The sequence below is a fragment of the Apis florea genome, unplaced genomic scaffold (assembly GCF_048593485.1).
Source record: "Apis florea isolate Af1SG1 unplaced genomic scaffold, ASM4859348v1 contig_3772_pilon, whole genome shotgun sequence".
NCBI classification, from domain to species: Eukaryota; Metazoa; Arthropoda; class Insecta; order Hymenoptera; family Apidae; genus Apis; species Apis florea.
In genome coordinates this window covers 3,875,057-3,901,700 of record NW_028256845.1, presented here as the reverse complement: position 1 = coordinate 3,901,700, position 26,644 = coordinate 3,875,057, and the positions used below count along the sequence as shown (strand labels likewise).

The window sequence follows — 26,644 nt, the reverse complement described above, 5'->3', positions numbered from 1 at the left end:
TTATAATATAAGAGATTTAATTATTTATTAAGTATTGAGCAATTGTGAGATTTGATAATATTTCAGTTGTGATATTTCTTTGTTTATGTTGCAGAGAATATTTGTTATTTTATATTTGTCATCAAATTTTTCAAACATGAAGTTTCCAGTTTACGATAAGACATATAGCTATGTTCCTAATTATGTTTCAATAAAATAGGAAAATACGATAAAGAAATGTTACAAGCTAAAAACATTTATTAACAGTCTCAAAACACTTTCTTACTTCTCTTCGTTCAAAGTAATTAAAATTTATTACAATTATATCATGTATTTTATATTAATACTTACTTAATCAATTTTATTTATTTATCACCTTTTTTTTAAAAAACACTTGGAAAATTCTCCTTCTCCTCATTTTTAAACTGTCATTGTTCGCAGAAAATTTAGATATGCTGCCGAAGTTTTAAAAACCTAAAATAATTTTTTCGTTCTCAAGAATTTTTGCAAAAATATGTTGAAAATAATGTAATGAGAAAAATATATCGGAATTTACATCGCAAAATACTCGAAGCGAAAGATCTAATATCTTGGCGCCAGATAGGCTTGATGGTCGACTGGCTCTGAGTATGATTATCTTTATATTTTTTGCTTCTTCTGTTGGAAAATCATACCATGGTAGGAAATATGATGTTTGTCCTATTCTTTCGCTCTTTTCGATACATAAAATGATATTTTAAGAAGAATACAATTTAATATACGAAATTTGTTCGAAAAAATTGTATGAAGAAATGTACCTCTTGTTTGAGACGATCACCAATGAATGATAATATGAAAACATTTACGAACATCGACGTCACCAAAACAAAGTATGTTACCATGCTGAATGTTTTATGATCTTCCCATTCCTAAAAAATATTTATTCGTTTATTTTTTCTTCTTCTTTCTTTTTTGATTATATATAATTTTCTGTTATACCACAATCACTCCAAATTCTAAGAAACATATTATGATAGTACAGCCAAGCATTTCCGATAAAAATACGATGCTCAGTGATTTTCCAACCAGTGCAGAATATCTAAAATTTATTCGTATATGCAATAAAATTGGAAGAACAAAAATTTAAATTTATAATTATAAAAAATATTATTATTTTTAAATAGATAATTTAGAGTTAGTCCCAAAGATTTGGCGTCCAAGCGACGTAACTCTTCATCACACATATGACATTATCAGGATCCATAAAAGCAGGATCCTGATAACACGGATTTTTATTCAGGAAAAAGGAAAATTACGTTAAATAGACGTTAAAAATAATAAAGATACTTATATAAAATTTGTATAAACAATACAATTACACAGATAAATAAACCATTGTTATCCTGTTAAATATATAAAAACAAATATCAAACACATATATGATATAATCTTACTCGATTGCTTTCAGATGAGATTGAATAATGCCAGCGATGCGACCACGCAAATCTCGGCATTTTAAAATCGTCTCGATCCTTCTGTTGGTGACCTCGAACAGACCGCAACAGTGCATCGTTATAGAGGCGATCAAGCTGTAGATCCCATAATTCAAGGACATTATGAGAAAGCTGGTGAACATTTGCACGACAAATGTTATCTCGTAAGTCGGCGAGTCTTCGATGACGAAGAAAACGTAGTCGCTCAAGTATGGCAAAGGTATCTGAGTACTGTTGTCCGCTTTGACGATCCTCTCCGATATCAAGGGCAAAATAATGTGATAGGGCAAGGCACCTCCGTAACCGAGGCACAGATACACGATTGTGAAGATTCGACCGATTCTCGCAGTGTTCATCATTACCGACCGATCTTCTTCGCATTCCACGTCTCTGTACTGTACCTCCATCTCCATCAAGCAAAATCGGATCTCCTTTCTGTTAATCAGAATCGTCCAGATCTTGATGATCGCCAAAAGGCTGAAAACCTGGGCGGCTATCACCTTCATGTATTTGGTCAGATTTTCGCAATCGAAGTAAGTATAAATCACGTGCGGTAATAAGAGGAAACACATGAGAAAAAAGACGATTGTTGTCTGAACGTAAAATTTAACGTTATTTGAAAACGTGTTCCTCCTTGGCCAGATTCCGACCATTGTCAATAATATTTTAGCCACGCGTACCGTATACTCAGCGTCCGATCTGTAATGAATGTTACGATAATTCCTCGCTATTTTTACGCTCATATCGTCTGATATAATGAAAAGTTTTTCTAATCCACGGTAGAAAACTCTTTGAGCGATTGAGAACGACTGCGAGAAGCAATGGCGTATGATGGCCATTGGCGCTTGCGTGGAAAGCTGGGTGAAAGAACCGACCGACGGACAAGTTGTTACCGTCTCGTGAAAATTTAAATAGAAAAATTTTCAAAAGAAGATTCAAAGATTCGAGCAATTTGTTCAATACGGTACTAGCTATACCGTTATCAGACGAAATACTTATTGCTGCGGAAGTGCAGTGCACATGTTGCGATTTACGTCCATTTTGAAGTAAGATCGTACATTGTTCCGCATGAATAAATCGTGATTCAAAGTTTTCTCGTATTTTCATCATTTTCTATAATGTCCATGCTACTGTTCTTTCTTTTTTTTTTTTTTTGTGTGTGTAATTTGACCAATTTCTTTCTTACTTTTCTTTTGTGTTTCCCTCTTGATTGCTTTTCTTTCGTGATAAGTACACGTCACATTTTGAGAAATAAATAAATCGCAAAGAGCAAATTGTAATATTGTTACTGACATATTTCATTGTATTTATAATAATAGAGTATTACCACAGATGGGACACGTAAATAATGCACATTTCATTACGTAGAATAGATTATCTACAAATTAAAAGCATCCTTATTCTAGTATCATTTGCGCTGCAAACCATTGGCGCTACTATTCGATATGAAAAGGTACGAATTTTTCTTTTTTTCATTAAATTATTGTACGTTACGATAATAGAATATAATCACAATTTTTGCACTTTATTTCTGCTTGTCTAAATTTCTACATGATTTATTACTTGTTTATTTATTCATATATAAAATACATTGAATAAGAAAGTTATTATTTATTATATAATATTTGTATTAACCTATAATTAAAATATTTTGTTTGGTTAAAAATGGTGAGAAATTATCACTGTTATATGTTGTATTTGATATCAGTCTTTCGTGATAAACTGAATATGTTACATAAATGTCATAATGTAACGAACCGTGTTAGATATTATATTGAAAACTTAATTGAAATTTTAACGAAACAATTTTTTGAGAAAATATACGTTGAAATATTTATAAGATCGATGTATTTAGAGGAGATTTAAGTGAGCTCGATTATCGTGAAATTTGATAATAATTCAATCGTTCAATATTTATTGTATAACCTTACAGAATTACTAATTGTTATTTTTCTTCTTTTTTTTCTCAAAAATGAATAAAAGAATTGCAGTACCCAAAAAAGATACGATAAATATGAACAAGTTATTACAGACAATTACATTTCAATAAAAATGAAAATAGTGATAAAAATGAAAGAGAGATAAGCAAAACATTTATTACAATTCTCAAAACATTTCCTTCCTATTTCTCTCTACCCAAAGTAATGGTAAACAATTATATCATGTGCATTATGTTTATACTGACTCTTAATCATTTCATTCATTTATCAACTTTTTCAAAATCCCTTTGGAATCCCTTTCGCGTGAACTTTTATACCGTCATTGCACGCAGAAAATTAAAGTAGGCTGCCGAAGTTTTGCAAACCTGCAATAATTTTTTCGTTTTGAAGAATTTTTACAAGAATAAATTGAAAAAAATAATATGTATCAAGATTTACATCGCAAAATGCTTGAAGCGAAAGATCCAATATCTTGGCCCCAGACAGACTTGATGGTCGACTGGCTCTAAGTATGATTGTCTTGATATTTTTCGCCACTTCCGTTGGGAAATCGTACCATGGTATGAAATATGATGTTTCTCTTATTCTCTCACTCTTTATATAAAACGATATTTATAGAGAAAAATAAAAATTAACAAATTTACTCGAGACAAGAATAATTGCATGAGAAAATATACCTCTTGTTTGAGACGGTCACCAATAAACGATATTATGAACACATTTACGAAAATCGACGTCATTAAAACGAAATACGTTACTGTGCTCAATGTTTTATGATCTTCCAATTCCTGAAAATATTTTTGATTTTATTGATTCGCTTCTTTCCTTCTTTTCTCTACATTTCAATTAAATATTTAATTTTTGTCATACCATAATTACACCAAATTCTAAGAAACATATTATGACTGTGCAGCCAAGCATTTCCGACAAAAATACGATGCTCAATGATTCTCCAACCCGTGCAGAGTATCTAAAATTGATTTTTTATCACGAAAGAAAAACATATAATTATAAAAATCAATTGCCAATCGAAACGACGAATAATCTATCACATAACAAAGAAAGAGCAGAGTCTTAATGATATAAAATTTTAAAAAAAACAACAGGAGGATCGTGTGTAAACGATAAGTATTTATAAAAAAATGTTATTACATAAAATTAAATAAATAGCCAATGAGCAAACCATATCACTCTTTTAAACTAATAAACATAATATATTTTATTATATTTTCTTCAATAAAATATTATGTATAACATAATGTGTGATATACTCACTCGATTGCTTTCAGATGAGATTGAACGATGTCAATAACACGATCGTGCAAATCCCGATTATCCCACTTGCAAAGCGTCTCGATCTTTCTATTGGTAACCTCGAACAGACCGCAGCAGTGCATCGTTATAGAGGCGATCAAGCTGTAAGTCCCGCAATTCGTAGACAGAATAATACTGCTGATGAATATTTGCAACACGAAAGTCATCTCGTAAATCGGCGAGTCCTCGATAACGAAGAAAACGTAGTCGCTCAAATAAGGCAGTGGTATCCGAGTTGTATTATCCTCCTTCACGATCCTCTCCGATATCAGGGGCAAAATGATGTGATAGGGCAAAGCGCCTGTGTAACTAAGGCTCAAATATACGATTGTGAAGAATCGGCCGATTTTCGCAGTGTTCATCATTACCGACCGATCTTCTTCGCACTCCACGTCTCTATATTGTATCTCCATCTCCATCAAGCAAAATCGGATCTCCTCTCTGTTAATGATAATCGTCCAAAATTTAATGATCGCCAAAAGGCTGAAAATCTGTGCAGCGATCACCTTCATGTATTTCGTCAGATTTTCGCAATCGAAGTAAGTGTAAATCACGTGCGGTAGCAAGAGGAAACACATGAGAAAAAAGACAATTCCTATCTGAACGTAAAATTTTACGTTATCTACGAACGTGTTCCTCCTAGGCCAGATTCCGATCAGTGTCAATAATGTCTTGGCGACGTGTACCGTGTATTCAGCGTCCGATTTGTAATGAATGTTACGATAATTCGTGGTATTTTCGATCTCCTCGCCCATATCGTCCGATAATACGATTCTTCTATAACAAAAACTATATTATACGGTGGAAAATTCTTTGAGCGATTGCGAACGACTGCGAAAAGCGAATGGTGTTGGGCGGCCATTGGCGCTTGCGTGGAAAGTCAGAACCACTGGTCATAAGCGGGCTGTTATTATCTCGTGAAAATTTAATGGGAAAATTTTTTTCGGAAAAGAAGAAAATTCAAAGATTCGAACAATTTACACGCTTTTGAACTGTATTATCAGGAATGAAATGAAATGCTTATTGGCCGGAAGTGTAGTTCAAGCTACGATTTATTGTCCATTTTGAAGCAAGATCGTACACTAATCTTGCATAAATAAATCGCGATTCGAAGTTTACCCATATTTTGATCATTTTCTTATAGTGTCCGTGCGATTTTGTTACAACATTTCCGCAACAATTTGATCAATTTATTTTTTTTTTTTTTTTTTTTGTTTCTTCTTGCAGACAGAAAAATTATCTGCAGGGGTAGGGGCAGCAATGCAACTTTCGACGACGAGGTAACGTAACTTATGAGTCATTTTGCCACGAGCAATATTGTAACTTTTATATAACCTTGATAAATAGAAACATAAAATTTCTTGTTGAATCCTCTTGAACTGCAATTTCCAATCGAGCACTGATTCGACGAAGAATGCAATTATCATTGACACTCATCGATAAGACAATTTCTTTTTAACTGTATTGCGAAAGCATGATAGCCACCGATGATTAGTATTGTCGTAATTCGAGTGTTGATTACAGTACCGTTACGGTAGCTGTTAGTTAAAGGTTCGTCGGTGCACCATGGAGAACGACAATCAAAGTAAAAATTCTCAAAATGAGTTTATAGACGTTATTCAAGACACCGAACGAAAGAATTTAAACGTTTTTACGTTTTCAGAGTCGGTATGGTCGGTGGAAAAGGGCACAATGACTATGTTTATAGCCGAGGTGCTAGGCACTGGGATTCTCCTGTTCGTTGGTTGTATGGGTTCTATCGGAACGATGGGATCCATACCACCGCCATTACAAAGTTCCATGGCGTTTGGTATGACTGTCAATCTTCTGATTATGGTAAATATGCGTCAGACTTTAAAAAAAAAAGAAAATGATTATACAGAAAATTTTTATTAACACAGATGCTGGGACACATAAGTGGTGCACATTTAAACCCCGCTGTCACGATAGGAGCGGTTATTCTAGGAATTAAAACCATCCCCACAGGAATCCTTTACGCAATCGCGCAATTCATTGGAGCAACTATTGGATATGGAATATTAATGGTACAAATTTTTAATTTATTGTGTTACGCACTTCGTTACTACTTGTCCTTGTTATTGGATATGCGACACTTTTTCATCTATGCATATATAAAATGCATTAAATAGAAGAATTAAATATTACATGATATTATTATACATTAATATTTATTCCTTATTATTTACAATTAAAATACTTCGTGTGGTTAGAAAATGAAAAATTATCACTTATATGTGTTTGACGTCAAAATTTTATGATAAACTGATCACAAGTATGCCACTGGTATATATATATATATATATATATATATGTGTGTGTGTGTTAGATATTATATTGAACGTTTAATTGAAATTTTAACGGAACAGACGATAACTCCACCCGAATTGTTCAATGATGGACGTTCAAACGTGACAATTGGACACTGTGTAACCGTTGTACATCCTGGAATAAGTATCACGCAGGCTATTATAGTCGAGATTCTTTGCACATCCTTTATACTTTGTGCAGCATGCGCCACTTGGGACCCAAGATGCGCCCACACTACAGATTCTACAGCGATCAGATTCGGTTTCTCCGTTGTTGGAGTTTCACTTGCAGCGGTACACAATTTGGATTAAAAATATATAATTAAAAAATCAGTGTAATTAGAACAAAAGTAGAAAATATGTTTTTTTTTTTTTTAGAGTCCTTACACCGGTTGTAGTATGAATCCTGCGCGTACTTTCGGCCCAGCTTTTTGGAACGGGAATTGGACGAATCAATGGGTGAGCCCAATTCTATAAACATAATTTATTTGTCCGTTCAGAGATTTACACAAATCTTTTTAACGTATTATATTTCATATAATCTCTACATCTTTGAGCTTAATCTTCATCGAATGTGATAAGAAACACAAGTTTCCGCACTTTACGTTTCTCTTATTAACCTTATCGGTTTAGAGATGTTACCTAATAGATTTAAAGAAAAGAGTAGTGTAAATATTGACTCGCTGTGATTAGATTACGTAACGATAATGATTTTTTTTTTCTTTTTCCATAAAAATTTTATCCAGATTTACTGGTTCGGACCGTGTGCCGGAGCCTTTCTTGGAACGTATATTTATGTATATTTTTTTGCCGAGAAGAAAGAGAACAAACATGACGATTGTCTCGAATTTACGGAATTAAAAGCAATTAATGATGATATAAATTATAGCGAAAAAAAAAATAAAAAAGAGGAAAATCTCGAACTCGAAGAAAGCTATTTATGATAAATGGAGAAGGTGTTTAATGATCGTTAAGGTATGATAATACATTATCGATAGTCAATAATAGTCTTCCATCTCTGTTTCCGTGTTATTTGAAATAGTTAATGACGCCACCACGGATGTCGCTGCACGCTACAAGATGGCACGCACTTATGTATCTCATTTATTTCATGTTATGTTTCTTTTTTCTATTTGTTCTAGAACAAATTTTATATTTTAATTATACATTCTATTCTATACATTCTATCTGATTATATAAATATGACTTTCATATTATCTATTTCATGTAATATATATAAATATGCATATGAAATAAGTAATACAATGATTTTAATTATTTTATATTTATTAATATAAACATAAAAATATATAAGGAAATGGTATATATTTAAATTATTTTGTAAAAATTCTCTATTACTAATTTAAAAATTTATTTGTAGACGAAAAATATATTTAAATTATAATTAAAAACAATTGAAGTTAGATAATTTCCTAGATTATAATGATGTTTATAATAATGAAATATTTTTAATGAAACAAAAGCAAATTCTATTTAAAACTATTCTATCTTTTCAATAATTTCAGCATTATCATTGATAATCTATTAAACGAACTATAATCCAATCAATGTACAATATAATCAGAATATAATGACTGTAATAGTATACTAGAATATCGCATCACAACTTAAAATCATTATCGATAATAATTCGAATTAATAATGGCATAGTTCATAAAGGCTTTTAGAATTTTATTAATCTGATCATATTCCATTTCTCAAAATTGAATTAATTACGATATGTATATAATATATAATATAATATTAAAAAACATAAATTCAATTCATTAAAACAGCAATTTTATGAAAATATTTTACCTCACGATTTAAATTCAATTATCAAGTTTAAAATTATCACAGTATTTAAAATCGTGATGTTAGAATTAAATAGTTATTTTTGTATTATGATGATTTTTGAAATCGATATATGATATGATTTTATAATTGTTTTACTTATGTACAAAGATTGAGCGTACAAGAGTGATCAGATATCAATCTAAATTGGAAACTAATTGATATAAGTGAATATGAAATAAAATTTGTTTCTCTCAGATTTCATTTTATAATGCATAGATCGTGGGACTAATTCTTAGAATAAACTTATCACTATCTCTTTTCTATGGTTTGATATTTTTTTGAAAAAGACAAATGCAAAAATACATTGCCATGTATACTTCATAATAGATGGAACGAAAATTATTATCATATTATATGTATTAATGCATACAATTATTTATATATTACTATATAAATCAAATGTTTGTCAAAGATTTAATTATTTTATGGATTTTATTAAAAGATCTTTAATGATATTTATTATCAAATATTATATATTTTGATATAAATTATCATTTTTTTATATAAATAATATAAGGATTTTAATTGCAATATATAATTAATTGACGAATGTTTGATGGAAACGGAATACAAAACAATGATATAAAGTTCAATTTATTCACAATTTAACAAATTAATCAATTATACATATCTGTATAAATTGAATTTAATAAAATTCCATGTTAATTGAATACAAAATTTGTATTTCATTTTATATATTCAAAGTTTTCAAAGTATTATCAGATAAATCTTTGTTAAAATTGTACAGAAATTATGACAATAATTATGTGATTATATTATTTATTTATTCAAAAGAAAGAACAGTGCAACTGCTCTATGGCAATGTTTTAAACATGTTTTAAATTGAAAAATCGAAAAAAATTTGTTTTCTCTGTTTTTAATTGATTTTTTTTCTTTAATAAATCATTTTCAATTATTCTTCTTATAACAGAAATAAAAATTATTCAAATTTGTAATAAATATATAATCACGCATAATCTTGATATTTGAAGAAAATTAGATCATTCACACAACGATTCATAACCATAATTTAGAAATGTAGATCTTTGAAAACAAGATTTAGAAATACTATAAACTGTATCAAGCCATATAAAGACGTTGATCCTTTTAACTATAATTATACTGATTTGTAAATATATTCGATGACCTAGTGATTGCATAAATATCATTAAATTCACAATATTCAATCTGCAATGATCCAAATTATACCAAATTTTACTAAATTATAGTGACATCAAAATTACAAAATATCTAACCTAATTTAACAAAAATTTTATTTTTTTAATTGACCATTAATATATAATATAGATCCCTCTTTATTCTCTGATTAGATTCAGTTCCCATTCCTAATTAAAGCAAGATAGTTATTGTATATCAAATCTGTATGCAGCTATAGAAAGTATTGTTCTGGAATGCTTCCATGTACCTGAGAAAGGAGATTAAAAACGTTAGGAAACACCTGGCTGCATTTGACTGAATGTATCGACCGACATCCTGTTCTATTCTTGCCTCTTTCAGATTATGTGCACATGTAATACGAACATCTGCGTATTATTTTACATATGTATTTATGTACATATATATATTCAGTTTTATAAACCAGTTTGATAGCTTGTCTCTTTTATCTGACCTCTTGTTCCCATAAAGTTAGCTCGAAGAATACACAAAAGATTCTGCAGAATTTATGGGAATGTGACATTTCTTAGTTATAATGTTTTTTAACGGAAATACGATGCCTTTAAATACATACAAGAAAAATCGATAAATATGTGAAATCTATATTATGTAATAATATGTGTCCCTTGCATAATAAGAAAAAATGCTATTGATTTCTTTAACGTTGATAATGTTAGTGTTATATGATATAATAAATGCATAAATATAATAAAATTACTATGTAATTAATATACTTATAATTAGAATTTCCATTTTAAATATTGGAATATTAATTTATTATAATAAACTTATATAAATATAAAAAACTGAATCATTTGCTTTATATATTTTTGTTTTTTTACAAATGTTGTCAATCAAAATAATATATTGATAAAAATGTTTCATTTGTATAAAGAATATAACAGTTACAATATTCACAAACATGATGATATTGCGTCATATGAATCCATTTTTATTACACGTTTTATTACACATTACACTTTTGAATTATTCCTTCATCTATATTAATTAGATTCAGTTTTCTACTTTCTAGCAAGAAAAATTACTGCAAAAAGTTTATTTATAATAATGTATTGAGCATCGATTCTATTATATATATCTTGTTCCATCAATAAATATTGAGTATCGACACCAACAGATGTCGCAGAACTGTCGTAGGCCCACTTAGGACCGTATGCTACATTCTGTTTTAGGGTTCCAAACAATAGAAAAAATATATTAATTATACAAATTTCATTTATAAGTAAAAAATTAAAAGATATTGATTGCTATTTTGATTAATTGAAAAACGAGAGAGAAAAATATAAATATTTTTTAAAATTTTATTTCAAGATATTCTTTTTCCTTTATTTTTTACATTTATATTAATGATACGATTTTGCATAAAATTTTAGATCTTTATATTTATATTAATATAATTTTTTTTAACTCGAATTTATTATTTTGAATCTCAATTGATATTTAAATTTTATATATGTACATATTATAATATATTATATATACATATTCATAATCAATGCTGTACAATTTTTATCGAGTTTCTCGATTGCATTATTTCAATAAATAAATTAAAGCAATGAATTTTTTTATTCTTTCTTATTCATCTTTTTATATTATTGTTAGAATGAAATTTGTTTCCATAATTTACATCATCGAAAAAAAGAATCGAAATAATATTTTTATCTAAACATGTTCATCTTATATGTATATATGCAGAATAATAAAAAATAAACTTTAATTATTAAGTATACAAGAGAAAAATTCAATTTGAAGAAATTAAATTTTATTCAAATATAGATATGGTGCCTGTTAAATTAATATTGCAAGTCCAATATTTTTATTTCCAAATATTTTTTAAAATTCTATATTTTAGTTTTAAATAATAATATTTTAGAAATAATTTGTAAATTGCTCATAATTAATTTTGAATTGTTTTTTAATTCTGGAAACTATATATTTCATATTGTGAACAACAAACATAAATAGATTATTACAAGATTAAACTTGTATATATTATTTGACTATAAATATATATACCAAAAAGAAAATATATGAATTGGGACGTGGTGGGGTTGGGTAAGAGAACGTGCCAGAAATCTCGTCGATCAATACTTTGCTTTTCCTTATTTTTTCGAAAAAACGGAATAAATCGCAATGATAGTATCATTGAACAGTAGTTTGTAACATGAGGAATACAACTGTATCGGTCACTGTTCTATAAGCAATAGAAAAAGTATTAAAATCATAAATCAAAAGAAAATGCGCATTAAATACCGGGTGCCGGTGCGATTTCTCGAACTTTCAGCACTGCGACGCCACATGCCTATATAAGAGGATCGCTCGGCGTGGCTCAACGCATTTGTAAATCAGTTTCCAGAGGAGTCAGAGGTGGCGTTCAAAGTGTGCAGTAGTGTGAAAATTTCTTCCTCCACTATGTTTACAGTTAATTCGTCATTATTTCTTGTAAGTATTGTTTATTCTATAATATATTTCAAATTTTGATTTAACCATGTTATTTTGAAAATAATCTTACTAGCCTAATCTCCAATACTTTTTTTTATTTATATTATTTATATAAGATTTACATTTGTCATTTTATATTTCTAAAGATGACATACCTATGCTTAATTTACTTTAGTCTCACAAAATTTTTTATCTGGGTAACTAGGAAGCCATTGTTTTCAAACCTAACCTTAAAATAAAGCTATATTATATTTCGATTTTATACAATATTTTAACATGACTGTTTTTTTGCGTTATATCATATATTTTTTAGGTCAGCTTTTCAATTAAAAGAAAAATTACTATTAAATTATTTGAATAAGTTTCATATTAAACTTCAATATGTTTCGATTCCTATTATTATTATAATCTATTTCTTCATTGATATTTTATAAGAGTAATAATTCAAATTCACTTAAATCAAAATTTATCATCTTATTTTTTTTTCTTATATTATTAATTTTTATTATTTGTTTCTGTGAATATTTGTGCAAATATTGATAATCGCTTACTTCCGATCAATTTACCGAAAGTACATTTCCGGTAAAGAAAACAGTATATTTACTGATTTTTATTTTCAAAAAGCATTCCATATTTTTCTATTTCTAAAGGATGTTTTAATCTTATGTTTAATCTTAGTGTTTTAAGCTTAATGTTTTAATCTTATCATGCGTATATTTATAAATTATTATTATTTACTTAAAATTCATACCTATTATATTTGAATTAATTATAAATCATTACATGATTGGAAGTAAATGTGAAAACTAATCATTGTATTCATTTATATAATCCATATGTTAATTTTTTATATTAAATTGGTATGAATGTTTTCTTTTTTTTTATCTTTTGTTTTTACTGATGGTTTTATTCTTGCATTTCAGGGCAATAATATCATTATTGCAATATCATCTACAGAATTGAAAATTCTCCATTTCACCATAGAAGACACATGAGTTTTCAAGAACGGAATTATTGAAGAAAGAAAAAAAGAATGGCTCGACGCATTCATAAAGAAACTTTCGTTCGGATGCAGTGAATATTCAATTTCATCAACTGATCATATTTCTTCTATTATGCGATCTACGACAACATGACATGAAAACAAACGAATGGATTGCGAAGTTGGACTATTTACGGTGGGTATTATAGTTTATAAGTTGGTTTTTTTTTGATTTTTTAAATGGATTTTTTTTTTGAGAGTAGATTTTTGGTTTGAGTTTTTTGAAAATTTTCTTCACAATATTACTTTCGTTTTACAAAAATACAAATGAAATATTAAAATGATCAACTATATTAACTAATACTTAGTAATTGAATTTAATAAGCAGATTTTATAAATGAAACATATAAGTAAAACAAGTGTAATAAAGTGAATGGTTATTTGAATGGTTATTTATGCAATTAAAACAAATTGTGGAATAACCTATATTATTTTCAATAATATAATATTTAATATGTTGAAGTGACAATTTTTACAATTTTTATGAATTATCAAAAATATTTTATGTATGATTTTTCGAGTTTTAATATTATTTCATGAAACTACTCTATGAAAACTCTATTATTTTTAAATATAGAAAACTATAGAAAATTTAAATTATAAGATTTGGGGGGATAACATTATTTTTCTTCCGTAATCGTTTCTATTTTAACTGCTTTACTCGCTGGTCCTTTTGTTTTCATGATTTTAATGATTCCTTCGGACGCCAGGTGTTTCTACTTAAAAACAAGATATGTAATAAATTTGATCGTAAAAAGGGATCAAATGAAACGAGGCTTTTTATATTTGTTTTTATAGTGCACCCTACGGGGTCGGTGCTTGAACGCAACTATAATATGGTCTGATTAGAGTTTGAAATTTCTTCATACATTTTGAACTATTTGAGAAGAGCATCTCGAGATATATTAGGTAAGCGGTTATTGAACCGATGTATTTCTATTGTTCTACAATCTTAACGTTATAATATAAGATCAGAAAATTAACATTTAGGGCTCACAGTGTCGCTACTTAATTATTTAATTCAAAATATAATATAAATATAAATGTCATATTATATGTTAAAAATAATATTTTAAATTGAACGTATAAATTTTTATATATTTCACATTTCAAAGAATTCTCTTAAATCAAACTGAATGTAGCGTCACTTTAGCCTTTATCCTAGTTTAGTTACAAATCAGTTACTTAAAGTATCGTTTTTTATTTCTTCTATGTTAAATAGAATTTAATGTATTTTCACGATGTCTGCTCACTACTGAGAGAATCGTAAAGTACCGACTGTTTAAAATATGTTGATGAGGAACACTCGTTAGTTTTAAATTTTATCGATTTTTAACTATTTTTAACTATTTTTTAAATTTCCCCTGTTTATTACTTTATTATAATTTCTTTGATAAATATTCGATCAAATATATTAATTTACCTTGAATTGAAACCTCGAAGTTGAAGTCGATAAATGCAAATTGATATTTCTACGAATGTGCCTCATCCACGTGAAAGTCTTTAATTCAACGTGACGTTCTTTTTATAGTTTAGAGCAGACTCGTAGTTAGAGGTCGAGAATAAATTGTGGGCACCATCTTGTCTAAACCAATACTCTACTACAAAGGCATATGGAATTTGGGAATTGAGAAAAAAGTACACAGATCAAATAGAACCGAAAATGAAAAAAAGACGATATTACGGTTAAAAATATCCAACATAAATAATTAAATATACAATTTCGAGTACGATTGAAGATCTTCAGATTTCATAATTGGAAACGTATGGTAGCCTGTTTTTTTCGTCATTTAGAAAAAAATTGAATAAAGAGGCAAAATTTTATAACGACGAACCATTTTGTTCCGTGGTGTCACAAATTTAAAAATAGATGGATTTTTATGAAACTGGGTAGACATAATAAAATAAAATGAAGATAGTTGAATTACGTGTATTTTCTAAAAAAAAAAAAAAGCTTCAACTGTACAACGTATTTATTTATCTCTATTTTTTAAATATTATGAATATTTTACAAATCACTTGCACAAAACTATTGCGTTTTGGGACGGACAAATGAAAAAGGCGATTTTTTCCATGGGTCATGTAGTCTCAGGATGTATTTTAAGTTCAGGAATTACTTCTTGTATCTTTACGATATCCTGTAGAGTTGTTATGCCTTTCTCCTATTATTAACAAAAAAGACATATTCTTAATATTATATTATAATATTTTTTATAACATCTTCATAATTATGAGAAATTTTTAATTTTCTTCTAACTATTCATAAAGAGTTTAAAGTTTGTTTATTATTTCTTGCATATACATAATCAAATTTATTAGATTTCGATGATTAGTGAATGAAGTAAGAAGAATATAAAACAATTCAAGAACCAAGAATAGAATTCAAGAAATGAGTGCATAATTGAGTTAAACACGAAGAAAAATCTTTTATAACAAATATGTGATTGTATAGTTTTTGATTTACATAAGTTAATTGTTCAAAGAAAATAATTTATTATTCTTAGAATATATCTGAATTCAATAATTCACAAAGATTAGCGAAAGAAGTAAGAAGAATTCAAGAATCAAGATAAAAATTCAAGAAGTGAGTGTAAAATTAAATTTTATTAAATGAAGTGTGAAATATCCGTGATTAGAATGTTTTTCATGTAATTTTTAGTAAAAAGTAATCAATTTCATTCTAGAAATATTATTTATAATTTACTAAATTGAAGAAAATACGAAGAATATAAAATGTTTCAAGAAATTAAAGTAAAATTCAATCATATTCAAAGAAAAAATTTTTATAATAAATATTCATGGTTACAACTTTGTGTAACTTTTTAAATTGTTAATATAAAAATAATCCGTTTTTTTTTATAAATATAATTGAATTTAGAAGTTTTCGAAGAATAGTGAAAGAAGAAAGAAGACTACAAAACAATTTATAATGCGTGAGTAAAATTTGTTTGTAAAGAAAGAAAATTCTCTTATAGTGAATGTTTATGGTGATTATGGTAATATTTTTTAATTATTTTAATTATTGATAAAAAAAGTAGTGTTTTATTCTCAGAATATAACTAAATTTAATAAGTTTTTAATAAATTTTTAATAATTAAATTTCTAGAAGTAAAAAGTGGAGAGAATAACTAAAAAAAAAAAAAAAAAATAGAAATAAAATTCAAGATTTGATCATTACTTACGTTATATTCTTTCCATTTATCATAATTTTGTCTCATAAATCCCACTATCTCCGGCATATTGATGAATACTGTAAATAAAATTATGCATTCATGATAACAATACATGCGTTTATAAGCATTCAAGATATAAAAGTTACTGACCATCCCATGCCTCGACCATGTCGTTGATAATGAAATCGATAAAACCGATTTGCGCTCTTGGTATCGAGCACGTTATTCTGTCGAACATTGGCATCATTACTGGAAGATGCAATTGTTTTTCTTCGTCAGTCTGAAATAAATTATCAAACGCATCAAAATAATTTAAACTCTATCTCGTCCTGAAGTATATGTGCTGAACAATTTTCTACATATGTAAACTCACAGTAACCTAGCCAAGTGAAAGAAAGAATAATTGTTAATTCTAAAAAAAAAATCCAAACGTATGTGTTATTACTTGACTAAAATACTCTTCTGCAATTCGTCTGGCCCATTCGACGCAATATTTCAACGGTCGAGTAGGATTCGACACATCCGCACACTTGATTATCATTCTCTTCAACAATATTATGTTCTCTGGTAGTATCGCAGCTGATATATCTATATCCGGAGAACCCTGTACTCAGATTTTTAGAGAGAGAAGGATTTATAAGGATTCATGGTTTAATGTCAAGTATAGATAACTTTGTAATAGATTTATTTAAAAAAAAAAAAAAAAAAAAAAAAGCCAAGATAACTTCGTGAATTTGAAAATTATTTAATAATAAATAGAGGAAAAAATATAAAAATAATTACTTCGATATACATCTCTGGAATCCTTGTGCTGAAAGCATTCATAAACTTTGCGAGATGTTCAAAATGTTTTGTCATCTCGGTGGCTAGAATCATGTCTATCACACTTTGGCGAAGTTGTTTATAAGTATCTCTTTCCAGATTCTACAAAATTTTATTTTATTTTATTTTATTTTATTCTTTTCACGATTTATTAATTTATTAATTCATGATTTATGACGAAAATTTTTTAAAACTCACTTTAAATATGTTCACATTATCGTCTGATAGCGTTAATTTAAATGTTAGTGCTGCATGATGTGATTCAAGAACGGTCAGATCGTTGTAAAGAATCGCTAGTTTGTTGTCAGAATTGCACAGAAATTGACTGGAATCGATTAAATAATTATTTGATATTAAAAATTCTAAAGAATACAATATAAAACAGGCAAATTTTGTATAATTGTGAATAATTATTCTAGTATTGATCAGTCGAATTAGTTGGATTTACCTCGATCTACCAGGATGATCAATATCGTGAGCAGCAGCTGCAATCAAAGTTGCGACTTCGTCTAAAGGTTCTAAAACCTGTTTCAGCCTTTCCGTTTGCATGAACATAGCAGTAGCTTGCAATACGTCTGCAGCGTGTGTTGAATTATGATAACGATTATTACTGTCGTAATTCGCTTCTATTACAATTAACCAATTTTGTACAATTTTTTCCTCACAACCAAGTCTAGCTGGGACGCGAAACAGATTCATGATAGTCATTCCCAAAAAGAGTAACGCTCTAAAACGAGAGAGAGAGAGAGATCAATCAATTGTGTGTGTTTAAACACTTGTCAATTCGCTAAGAAAAAGAAAAAAAAGAAAAAAATAACAAGTTATATAAATTTTTCTTTGGAATCGAATACCTTTTTTCCGTTAATATTTCTAATTTGAATATATCGAAGTCCCATTTCAAACACTTCTCTAGAATTTCTGCAATTTCTTGAGGAGTCCTGTAACCTTTGATCTGCATACGCGTGGAGGCAGCTAATGTCTTTGAAGGGGTATCTCGAATTGATTCTACCGATGGTTTCCTAATATCCCATGATTTTTTTGGCTATATCGAATAACGTTAAAAATAAAATCGAAATCATAGATGAATTGGTAATTGTAAAGAGAGAATTTTTTTTCTTTTCAACATTACTGTAATTAAGGCCTCGATGAAATTGGTCGCTGGATCACCTTGTTCTTTAAAAACTGGTGAATAAAGTTCGGTAGTTTTGAGAATATCAATCGCCTGCATTGTAATTAATCGATTAATATTAAAAACAAAATATATGTGGAAATAGAATTGGTTAAAAGAAATGGAAATAATTGATGCGATACCTTCTCGATTTGTAGTCTCGTCTCGGACGATGTATCTTCTTTAATCGAGCTCGTAAGGAGGCTGATCACTTTTGTAATGGGTGCTTCTAATTGCAAAGTTTGTAAATCACGTTTACTGAGCCGTCTGCGAACTGCAAATTAATTTTATAATTATTAAAATATGACGAATTGAAATTTTAACTTATCATTTCGATGGTAAATAAAAGAGAATAAGAAAAATTTATAACATGATGCAGATGTCCTATTTTCTTTATCGTGATATCGAATATAAGCACTATTAAAGTGAGAAGTTGATAAAAAAAATTGCAAGTGTAGTTTTCAGATAACCTAATTTCTAGCCTCGAGTAGTTTATCGAAATAAAAAATAAAATACGAACAGTTCGATTGAATTGAAACAATTACCTTCGTGAATTCCTTTGAAATTGACTTCAGACATTTTTTTTTGAGCTATAACGACAGTTTTTGGATGAATGGGCGGAAGCAGAGGTTGAATAGTTTCTGACAAATATGTTGTATCGTATATGAAAATATAATGAGTCGGTTTTCTGAAAGAAAATGTTCGAAAACACGGGAAGAAAACAAGTAAAAGAAAGACAAAAATGTCTTTTTCTTTTTTTTTTCTTTTTTTTTTTTTTTTTTTTTTTGAGAATGATAAATCCGATTTGACTCACTTGAAAAAGGTGAAAGGTATCGCCCTGCAATTAACTGTTATCATTTGATTGTTTCTTCGAATACAATTTATATTCCCATCATATTCTCGGCCTTTGATTATATGTTGCTCCATTTGAATAAAATTATCATACAAAATTAACTCTGTAATGGCTTTGCCCCAAAGTTCATTGATCCTGTAGCCTAATATTTTGTCACTAATTTTATTAGCAAACTGCAAAAGTAAAAAGAAATAAGAGATACGTAATAAATAAAATTACATACAATTATTTTTAAAAATAATCGGTTAAAATTTTAAAAGCAAAGAAGAATATATTTAAATTATAATAAAAGAATTTTGATAGAAATATCGTGACGAATATATTTCAAATATCACAGATGTTAATTATTTATCCTTCAATAGTTGCAATAGTAATGAGTTTACCTGTATAATATATTTATCGTCCGTCACATGTATCATGTCACGACATCTGTCAAGAGCGATATACAGCGTGTTGGCAGCAACCAGTTGTGTCCTTGGTAATATTCCGCTAGTATAAATTCCTACTAATTCGTTTATTAAGATTCTTTCGTGAGCGCATTCCATTAAAGTCTGAAAATGAGCCCAAGATAAATATACAATCAAATTTAATCGGAATCTTCCAAAGTTATTTTAGAAAACTTACTTTAGTGTATCCTATTTCCATTAAATCCAATGTTACGATTTTTTCACTTTCGCTATGCATGAGATACCTTTTACATATACATTATACAGTTTATTAAATAGGCTCGAAGATCGATTGAAAAGAAAGAAGAGTAATTAATATAAAAGATATTCGGTTCAACTTACGATTTTTTTACAAGAGCTATAATTATGGAATTATAATAAAAAGGACTAGCCCTGATTGCTCTGAAAACGAATGTATTCAATTCTTAACATTTTTATTTGTTACTTTCAATCGATGCGATTAATTTTTTTTTTTTTTTATAATAATTTTCCATACCTACAAATACTGTCAGCTTCTGCAGCGCGTTGTCCCCGATGATCGATGATCACTAACTCGTGGCCTCGAGCCTGGAAGAATTCGAGTGCTTTTTCCGCGTCTTTTGCAACTGACACGCTCCATCCCAAACGCCTCGAAGTAGTGGCAAGGATATCCATTTGTTGATCATCTTTGGGGAAGACCAATAATATCTGAATATATAATAATTGCAAATCGATAAGATATTTTTAGTCTATCTAATAATAATAATTCATGTTGAATCGCATTGATAGATCGTGTGTACGTTACTTACTTTTATGAGACTAGGAACACTGTTCGTTAACGGATGGGGTTCAGTAATGTGGGATCCTACCTGAAATCAAATGACGTGCAAATGATAAATTTTGAAATATTGAGGTTCTCAATGAACGTGAATCTTATTATTCTTTGATCTAAATTTTCTTCTTTTTTCATTATTTCTATTTTCTCCCTCCCCTCTTCCCTCCATTTTTTAACAATATTGCTAATTCGTTCAATTTTGCACGTACTACTGTTTCGTTATCACTTTCAAAACGTGACAATGGCTTGTGAAATTCAGCGTATTCTCGCTGAATCTTAGCCCGCCGACGTGCACGGGCCGAATCTTTTAAATTTTTTATATTCCCATCTTGATATTTCGAGTTTTGCATTCGTACTTGACTAAGTATCGCTTGATTTTATACGGCGTGGAATTGTTGTATAACCTATACATGTTAGGAATCACGGCAAACGAATCTGAAGTTGAGGCGTAACAGCGAAATTATAAGATGAATTTATTTCCCTTTTAATAGAATTGTACGTTATTTCAATCTCGATTTTCGAGATTAACACACGATAATTTTCTAAATTCAGTTTAAAAGGAAGAATCGTGGAAGATTTTTTCTTTCTTTTTTTTTTTCTTTCTTTCTTTCTTTCTTTTTATTCTTTCTTATTATTTTTTTTTTGGGGGTGGGGGGATTGTTCAGTCATTCATTGGATATACAATCACTATCGTGCCTTTTATTCTGAGCGCATGAAACGTTCCGAGTACAGAGATACAGTTTGATCAAGATATGTTGAAATGAATCTCGAATCATCCTCAACATCTCTTGTGAACGTGTGTCTTGAACGAAGGGGCATGCTTGCGCAATGATGAAACACGAAGAAACTTTGTGGAGAGGGAAACTTTTTCATAATCATCATTATCATTTAAAAAGAAGGAAGAAAAAATATTATCAATTGGATTGGAAAGATCAATTTTGCAAATATTCCAGTTTGTAAATATTGTATACAAATCTTGTGATCACAATAAAAATTGTTGTTGTACGATTGTATCATTTACTGCCATGAAAAAAAAAAAGAACGTCTCGAAAACGATAAATCGATAAAAAGATCTATATAACTAATCTATACTAGTTTACCGTTTCGTAATGCAATTTATTGTATCCTACATGATACAAAATACGATATAAAGAGAAAGACTAGTACGAGGCGAGCAGCACACTTCATCGGCAATGATCTTCTTCCGAATTCTGAATAAGTCAACTGCAGCAAAACGAAATTCTCAGTAAGTGCAACATCCTGTGTTATAATATAATAATATTTCTTTCAATTTCACATTTCGTTTATCTTCACGAGAGACGAGAGATTAATTAAATCGTGTTTTTGTCGTTTAAAATTTTTTCCAGGACCAGTAAAAAAAAGAAAAAAAAATTATTATTCGTAATTAACGAAAAGATATGTTGTAATAATATTAAATATCGAGCGAAATTTACGAATGGACGAAACAAATTTACAAACGAATAATAAATTTCACGGTATCGATATTGCGACCGATTTTTTTATACAAATGGATATTTATCGATTTGGAAAGTTAGCGGATCGTACTAGGACGAAAGAAACTTTCAATTACGTTTCACACAACTTTTCTGGTACCTGTGTCAGCGACACAAGCGACGGAGGTATCTCGTTTACGTGTATCCTGTTAGTCTTCCATTTCCTTCGAAACGGTTTGCACAATATGTTGGAGATCCAATTGTACCACGATACAGATTCCTCCTCCTCTTCGATCGAGATGTAGATCGGTTTCTGCGTCGATCTCCTCTTAATCGCTTCCTCCTCTTGCTTATCCATTATTATTATTATTATTATTATTATTATTACGAAGATAATTAAAATTAATTAGCACAAGCAGATGACAGTGGACGCGAGGCATTAATAGATCGATTCGATGATCAAGCATAATTAATAAACGCGCATGGATCGATTACGTTCGATATTTTTTGAAAAAAAATCGTTAAAAATCGCGTCCCATCGATCGTTCCTCCTCGATTCGTTCTTCATTGTTCATTGGATTTAGATTGAACTTGAAACTTGGATGAAAGAAATGACAATTTGATAAGTTTACAGATAAACGTCCATCGCGATACTGAATCTATATTATCATAGTTGGAAGATTATTTCTCTGTTACTATCTATTGGCAGCAAAACTTGTCGAACGATAAGAAATTTCTTTCGACGAAGAGATCATCTCCGTCAGATTATAGTGAATTACACACGGTAGATGATAACTTGCTCGTAACAAGCGATTAATTAATAAATAAGCGATATCGTTTTTCTTTTTTCTTTTCTTTTTTTCTCGCTTATCGAAACGTTTATTAAAAAATTACGATATCATTGTCAATTTTTCACGATAACATTGTCGATCTGTAAAAATTTTACGTTATTTTTAGAGAAAGAAATGCAATTAGAAAAAAAGAAGAAGTGGTGCCATTTTATCAAAATATTATGGATTAATTTTCTTAATTTTCGAAGAAAAAAAAGTATAGTCGTGTAGATACAACGAACCCTCTCCCCTCGTTGAAGTGAATTTCCTTGATGAATAGTGCATGCTCCCGAAGTACGAGGAAAAAAAAAAAAAAAAAAAACTCTCTATTGAAAGATTACCCTTCGTTGGCCATGATAAAAAACAGATTTCGATTCGATAGAGAACGTAATAATAACAAACTTCTCAGACAAGAGAAAAGGTATATCAAACGAGAAACTTTCCCTCGCTGAATCGAACCTTTCATTAATTCGCACGATATAAACTGAACTATTACACGGGATAAAACTTGATACTTCACAGAAATCTATTTTAAAAAAGCGGTCACTTTAACAACAGACTTCAACCGTGTTTAAATCCTGACAAATCGGATATTGATTTACACCAAAAGAAATTAAAAGGTAAATGATAAAACGCGAAAAGCTAATTTCCATTCTTATAATAGAAGAATTTGAATCAAATACTCACGTTTGAATTAATTATTCAAATTTTCACGAAAAATATACATATACATATTAATTTTACCAGGAAACAAGCGCGAACCAACTTCTCCAAATTTCTCCACAAATTGTGCAAGATACGACTTCTTCCTCCTACTTTTAGTCGCTCGTTCCAGTCGCTTTTCCTGCGCTGCTCGTGTCTATAGACAGTCTATAGACAACAGCTTATACCCTGTCTATGATCGATCTGTTTGCTCAAGCAAGAGAAGTCCGAACCTGGCGTTGCATAAGAGAAGGATGAGAAGAAAGGCGAGAGAGAGAGAGAGAGAGAGAGAGAGAGAGAGAGAGAGAGAGAAAGAGTGAAACGGAATGGCGTTTAATAATTCGTCACGAGTGGAGAATCGGTAGCCTGTTCAAATATTTAGGACAGGTTTAGTTAGCAGTGTGGTGATGATACTTTACTTACTAGTCAAGCCCCTTCTGAAAATTCCATGAAAACATTTGATGCAAGTTTGATGAGATCACATTGTGAACAAGCCACGTGTTCGAGGAGGGAAAAAAGAAAAAAAAGAAAACAGTATGCAATTACTTCATCACAATTACTTGAAAGGGTTAATTATCGGTGATCGTGAACGAATGCTCGTGAGAAAGAAAAAGACTGACACCCTCGAAATCGATTCCTCCTCCAATTTCGCTTCTTTCGCTTCTCCCCTCTTTTTGTTCCATCTAATAACAAATCTTTGAACTAGTTTTCCCTTCCTATTTCCTACTCCGGAGATCGATAAGCTAAACTTTTTTTTTGGAGAATATGAAGATAGTAAGAAGTAGTTTAAGGAAAGAATCGATAAGATTGGTGTTGATTAATAAAGGAAGAATTTAATAGAAAAATTTAATAGAATAAAAATAGGAATTAAAAAGTATTGAATTTGATTATAAAATGTTGTCGTTCGATAATTGAATTGATCAATAGTTTTTTTTTTTTTTTAATTAAATCAGAGAACAAGAAAAATCGTAGCATTACAAAAAAAAATAGAGGTCAAAAGTATATTTATCCGAAGTAATTAAAAAAGATTTAGAGTGATGTATATTTTAATAAAAGCGAGCAGGAAAAGAAAAAGAGGACACAGATGGAAGGTTTAGAGTCGAAGAATAGCAATCGATCAGATAACATCGTTATTCAAAGTAGCTTGAAATAGTAGCAAAACGAATGAATAAAAAGAAATCGTTAAAGGAAATGAACGTAAATGGATCATCTATTGAAGGAAAAATAAATTAACGATATATAATATAAATATGATCGAAACAATAGAATAGCAAGTATATCTGAATCTAATATTAATCATTTACCAAGATTTCATTGAATTTGGATTAAATTTAATTTCATTGGATATACATATTCATAACATGCGAGAAGTAGCGATGAATTGCGTCTATTCAATTGCCTCTTATATATTCTTATGAAAAATTCAAAAGTGGTACATTGTTTGTCAATTTTTATCTTCGATTGATATCATGAGAAACCAATATATCGCGATACGCCGAGACACTTTTAAATTGTCATTTGTCGTTTTACAACGTTGTTACCGATTACCGATAATCCATCCAATAATTATAGTTTGCTTTCGCATCAAGAACATTGCTATTTTTATACATTAACGAGGTTGCAAGCAATGGAAAATATATTTAACGACCTCTTTTTTTTTTTTTTTTTTTTAATAAAAAGATTATCTATTCTCTCGATATAGAGATAAAAGAGATATATAACGAAAATTTACTTACCAACGTTGAATAATCTGCATTTTTTTCATCGCCAACATCCTCGAACGACGATTTTCTCCTCAAAATATCGTACTCTGTCTTTCCTGAAAAAAAAAAAAAATAAATACACAGTTAGACGATGACATTAAAAAAAAAAAAAAAAAATTCCAAAGATAAAGAAATTAATAACGAACGAAGTATTTATACAGTAATATTTATATAATATGTCATTGTGTTGCAATAAAACGAGACTTTCTTAAATCGATTGCAGCAATTAATCGATATCTTTGCAATAGTGGAAATCGTTTAACAATCGGATGAATCGTCACAGTTCTGAGTCAATGAATAAACGCTGAGGCGGACAATTGGAAAAATAATAAATTGCAAAACAAGTTAATCGATTCATCTTTTGATATCGAGAGAGAATTCATTGGACCAATTTCTTAAATGAGTCGTCTGTAAAAAAAAAAAAAAAAAAAAAAAAAACATTTTTAATCTCTCAATTAGCTCTTCGTGTTATTGAATTAAAAGTTTTCGATGATGATGATTTTTTTTTTTTTTGATAATGTTTAATTGAAATGGTTAATTAAGAAAGAACTCGGACGAGAAACTTTATCTAAAAAGAAATCGAAAGAGGATGTCTGTGTGTGTATGAACGAGGTCGATCCTTATCTTACACCTTTTACGGCAGGATCATTCAGTATTTATCCGTTCGATTCGAATGGAATCAGAATTTAAAGATAATTGATCGAAAGTGGGACACCTTAATTGGACAACCTGAGAGTTAATAGGTACGAAACAAGCGTTAAATAGTTTAAATCGAAGCAAAGAAATATAGAGAATTGTAAATTGTTCGAGCAGCGATACAAATTTTTATTAATCCTTAAATCGATCTCCAATTTTCTGTCCTGTTGTTGTTGGTTTTTAAAGAAAATTTCTTCGTTACAATGCACATTTTTTAAAAAATATTTGCTTAAAAGATTAGATAGTTTTTATCCCGAAAAGTAAAAAAGATGAGGAAAACAATTTTTTTTTATCAGAAGAATAAATATTATGACTTCTTGGTTTGCCTTCAAAATTTTATGACTTTATATTTC

General features: G+C 29.2%; 4 protein-coding genes and 1 long non-coding RNA gene across 22 annotated transcripts in view; 2 read left to right on the top strand and 3 right to left on the bottom strand.

Annotated features, from left to right (window-relative positions):
* Positions 1 to 219: 219 nt before the first annotated feature.
* Positions 220 to 2,474, bottom strand: LOC100863134 (odorant receptor 43a-like). Of its 2 annotated transcripts, XM_003691374.4 has the most exons (5): positions 1,413 to 2,474; positions 958 to 1,057; positions 777 to 887; positions 536 to 691; positions 220 to 453 (listed from the first exon to the last, which is right to left on the bottom strand). In XM_003691374.4, the coding sequence occupies exons 1-5, from the start codon at positions 2,288 to 2,290 to the stop codon at positions 400 to 402; spliced, it is 1,299 nt and encodes a 432-aa protein (XP_003691422.3). In that variant the 5' UTR covers positions 2,291 to 2,474; the 3' UTR covers positions 220 to 399. The 2 variants fall into 2 exon arrangements, with proteins under 2 accessions (XP_003691422.3, XP_031770812.2); XM_031914952.2 differs by having other exon boundaries at positions 335 to 691.
* LOC100868157 (aquaporin AQPAn.G) lies at positions 1,850 to 15,494 on the top strand. 13 transcript variants are annotated; one of them, XM_086915191.1, is made up of 10 exons: positions 5,911 to 5,985; positions 6,053 to 6,290; positions 6,369 to 6,541; positions 6,607 to 6,750; positions 7,093 to 7,326; positions 7,411 to 7,491; positions 7,779 to 12,528; positions 13,452 to 13,706; positions 14,369 to 14,479; positions 15,102 to 15,494. In XM_086915191.1, the coding sequence occupies exons 2-7, from the start codon at positions 6,272 to 6,274 to the stop codon at positions 7,974 to 7,976; spliced, it is 849 nt and encodes a 282-aa protein (XP_086771317.1). In that variant the 5' UTR covers positions 5,911 to 5,985; positions 6,053 to 6,271; the 3' UTR covers positions 7,977 to 12,528; positions 13,452 to 13,706; positions 14,369 to 14,479; positions 15,102 to 15,494. The 13 variants fall into 13 exon arrangements, with proteins under 13 accessions (XP_086771319.1, XP_086771317.1, XP_086771309.1 ...); XM_086915192.1 differs by having other exon boundaries at positions 5,922 to 6,290; positions 7,779 to 8,007; positions 10,221 to 12,528; XM_031914971.2 differs by having other exon boundaries at positions 5,922 to 6,290; positions 7,779 to 8,007; positions 8,075 to 12,528.
* On the bottom strand, positions 2,732 to 5,889 carry LOC100868274 (odorant receptor 49b-like). Its single transcript, XM_003691269.4, has 5 exons — positions 4,667 to 5,889; positions 4,262 to 4,361; positions 4,069 to 4,179; positions 3,830 to 3,985; positions 2,732 to 3,756 (listed from the first exon to the last, which is right to left on the bottom strand). Exons 1-5 carry the CDS (start codon positions 5,458 to 5,460, stop codon positions 3,703 to 3,705), a joined length of 1,215 nt encoding a protein of 404 aa, XP_003691317.2. The 5' UTR covers positions 5,461 to 5,889; the 3' UTR covers positions 2,732 to 3,702.
* Positions 15,485 to 26,644, bottom strand: part of Pde8 (phosphodiesterase 8) — a 23,221-nt gene continuing 12,061 nt past the window's right edge. Inside the window, exons 3-21 of one of the 5 annotated variants that reach the window (XM_086915133.1) lie at positions 25,569 to 25,651; positions 22,461 to 22,649; positions 20,821 to 20,880; positions 20,529 to 20,719; positions 20,375 to 20,434; positions 20,211 to 20,277; positions 19,970 to 20,137; positions 19,548 to 19,759; positions 19,279 to 19,421; positions 18,877 to 19,007; positions 18,695 to 18,787; positions 18,417 to 18,607; positions 18,014 to 18,292; positions 17,764 to 17,890; positions 17,527 to 17,667; positions 17,189 to 17,347; positions 16,894 to 17,023; positions 16,753 to 16,820; positions 15,485 to 15,732 (exon numbers count right to left, since the gene is read on the bottom strand). In XM_086915133.1, coding sequence (XP_086771259.1) covers positions 15,649 to 15,732; positions 16,753 to 16,820; positions 16,894 to 17,023; positions 17,189 to 17,347; positions 17,527 to 17,667; positions 17,764 to 17,890; positions 18,014 to 18,292; positions 18,417 to 18,607; positions 18,695 to 18,787; positions 18,877 to 19,007; positions 19,279 to 19,421; positions 19,548 to 19,759; positions 19,970 to 20,137; positions 20,211 to 20,277; positions 20,375 to 20,434; positions 20,529 to 20,719; positions 20,821 to 20,880; positions 22,461 to 22,649; positions 25,569 to 25,651 — 2,576 coding nt within the window. In that variant the 3' untranslated portion in view covers positions 15,485 to 15,648. Of the gene's footprint in view, positions 15,733 to 16,752; positions 16,821 to 16,893; positions 17,024 to 17,188; positions 17,348 to 17,526; positions 17,668 to 17,763; positions 17,891 to 18,013; positions 18,293 to 18,416; positions 18,608 to 18,694; positions 18,788 to 18,876; positions 19,008 to 19,278; positions 19,422 to 19,547; positions 19,760 to 19,969; positions 20,138 to 20,210; positions 20,278 to 20,374; positions 20,435 to 20,528; positions 20,720 to 20,820; positions 22,217 to 22,460; positions 22,650 to 23,817; positions 23,945 to 25,568; positions 25,652 to 26,644 lie in introns of those variants that run through there. The other 4 variants (XM_086915134.1, XM_031914950.2, XM_086915136.1 and 1 more) reach the window with 4 other exon arrangements.
* On the top strand, positions 21,952 to 22,351 carry LOC116413892 (uncharacterized). The gene is made up of 2 exons (XR_004224294.2): positions 21,952 to 22,092; positions 22,214 to 22,351. It is a non-coding gene; the product is annotated as an uncharacterized LOC116413892 (long non-coding RNA).

Coding starts and splice junctions, on each gene's coding strand:
- LOC100868157 (XM_086915183.1), top strand. CDS start 6,272: ATGGAGAACGACAATCAAAGTAAAAATTCTCAAAATGAGTTTATAGAC. Junction 6,542..6,606: donor CTGTCAATCTTCTGATTATG/GTAAATATGCGT, acceptor TTATTAACACAG/ATGCTGGGACACATAAGTGG. Junction 7,492..7,778: donor GGAATTGGACGAATCAATGG/GTGAGCCCAATT, acceptor AATTTTATCCAG/ATTTACTGGTTCGGACCGTG.
- LOC100868274 (XM_003691269.4), bottom strand. CDS start 5,460: ATGGGCGAGGAGATCGAAAATACCACGAATTATCGTAACATTCATTAC. Junction 4,362..4,666: donor TCTCATCTGAAAGCAATCGA/GTGAGTATATCA, acceptor AATCAATTTTAG/ATACTCTGCACGGGTTGGAG. Junction 3,757..3,829: donor CGCTTCAAGCATTTTGCGAT/GTAAATCTTGAT, acceptor AAATTATTGCAG/GTTTGCAAAACTTCGGCAGC.
- LOC100863134 (XM_031914952.2), bottom strand. CDS start 2,290: ATGGCCATCATACGCCATTGCTTCTCGCAGTCGTTCTCAATCGCTCAA. Junction 1,058..1,412: donor TCTCATCTGAAAGCAATCGA/GTAAGATTATAT, acceptor AATAAATTTTAG/ATATTCTGCACTGGTTGGAA. Junction 692..776: donor GTGATCGTCTCAAACAAGAG/GTACATTTCTTC, acceptor TGTATCGAAAAG/AGCGAAAGAATAGGACAAAC.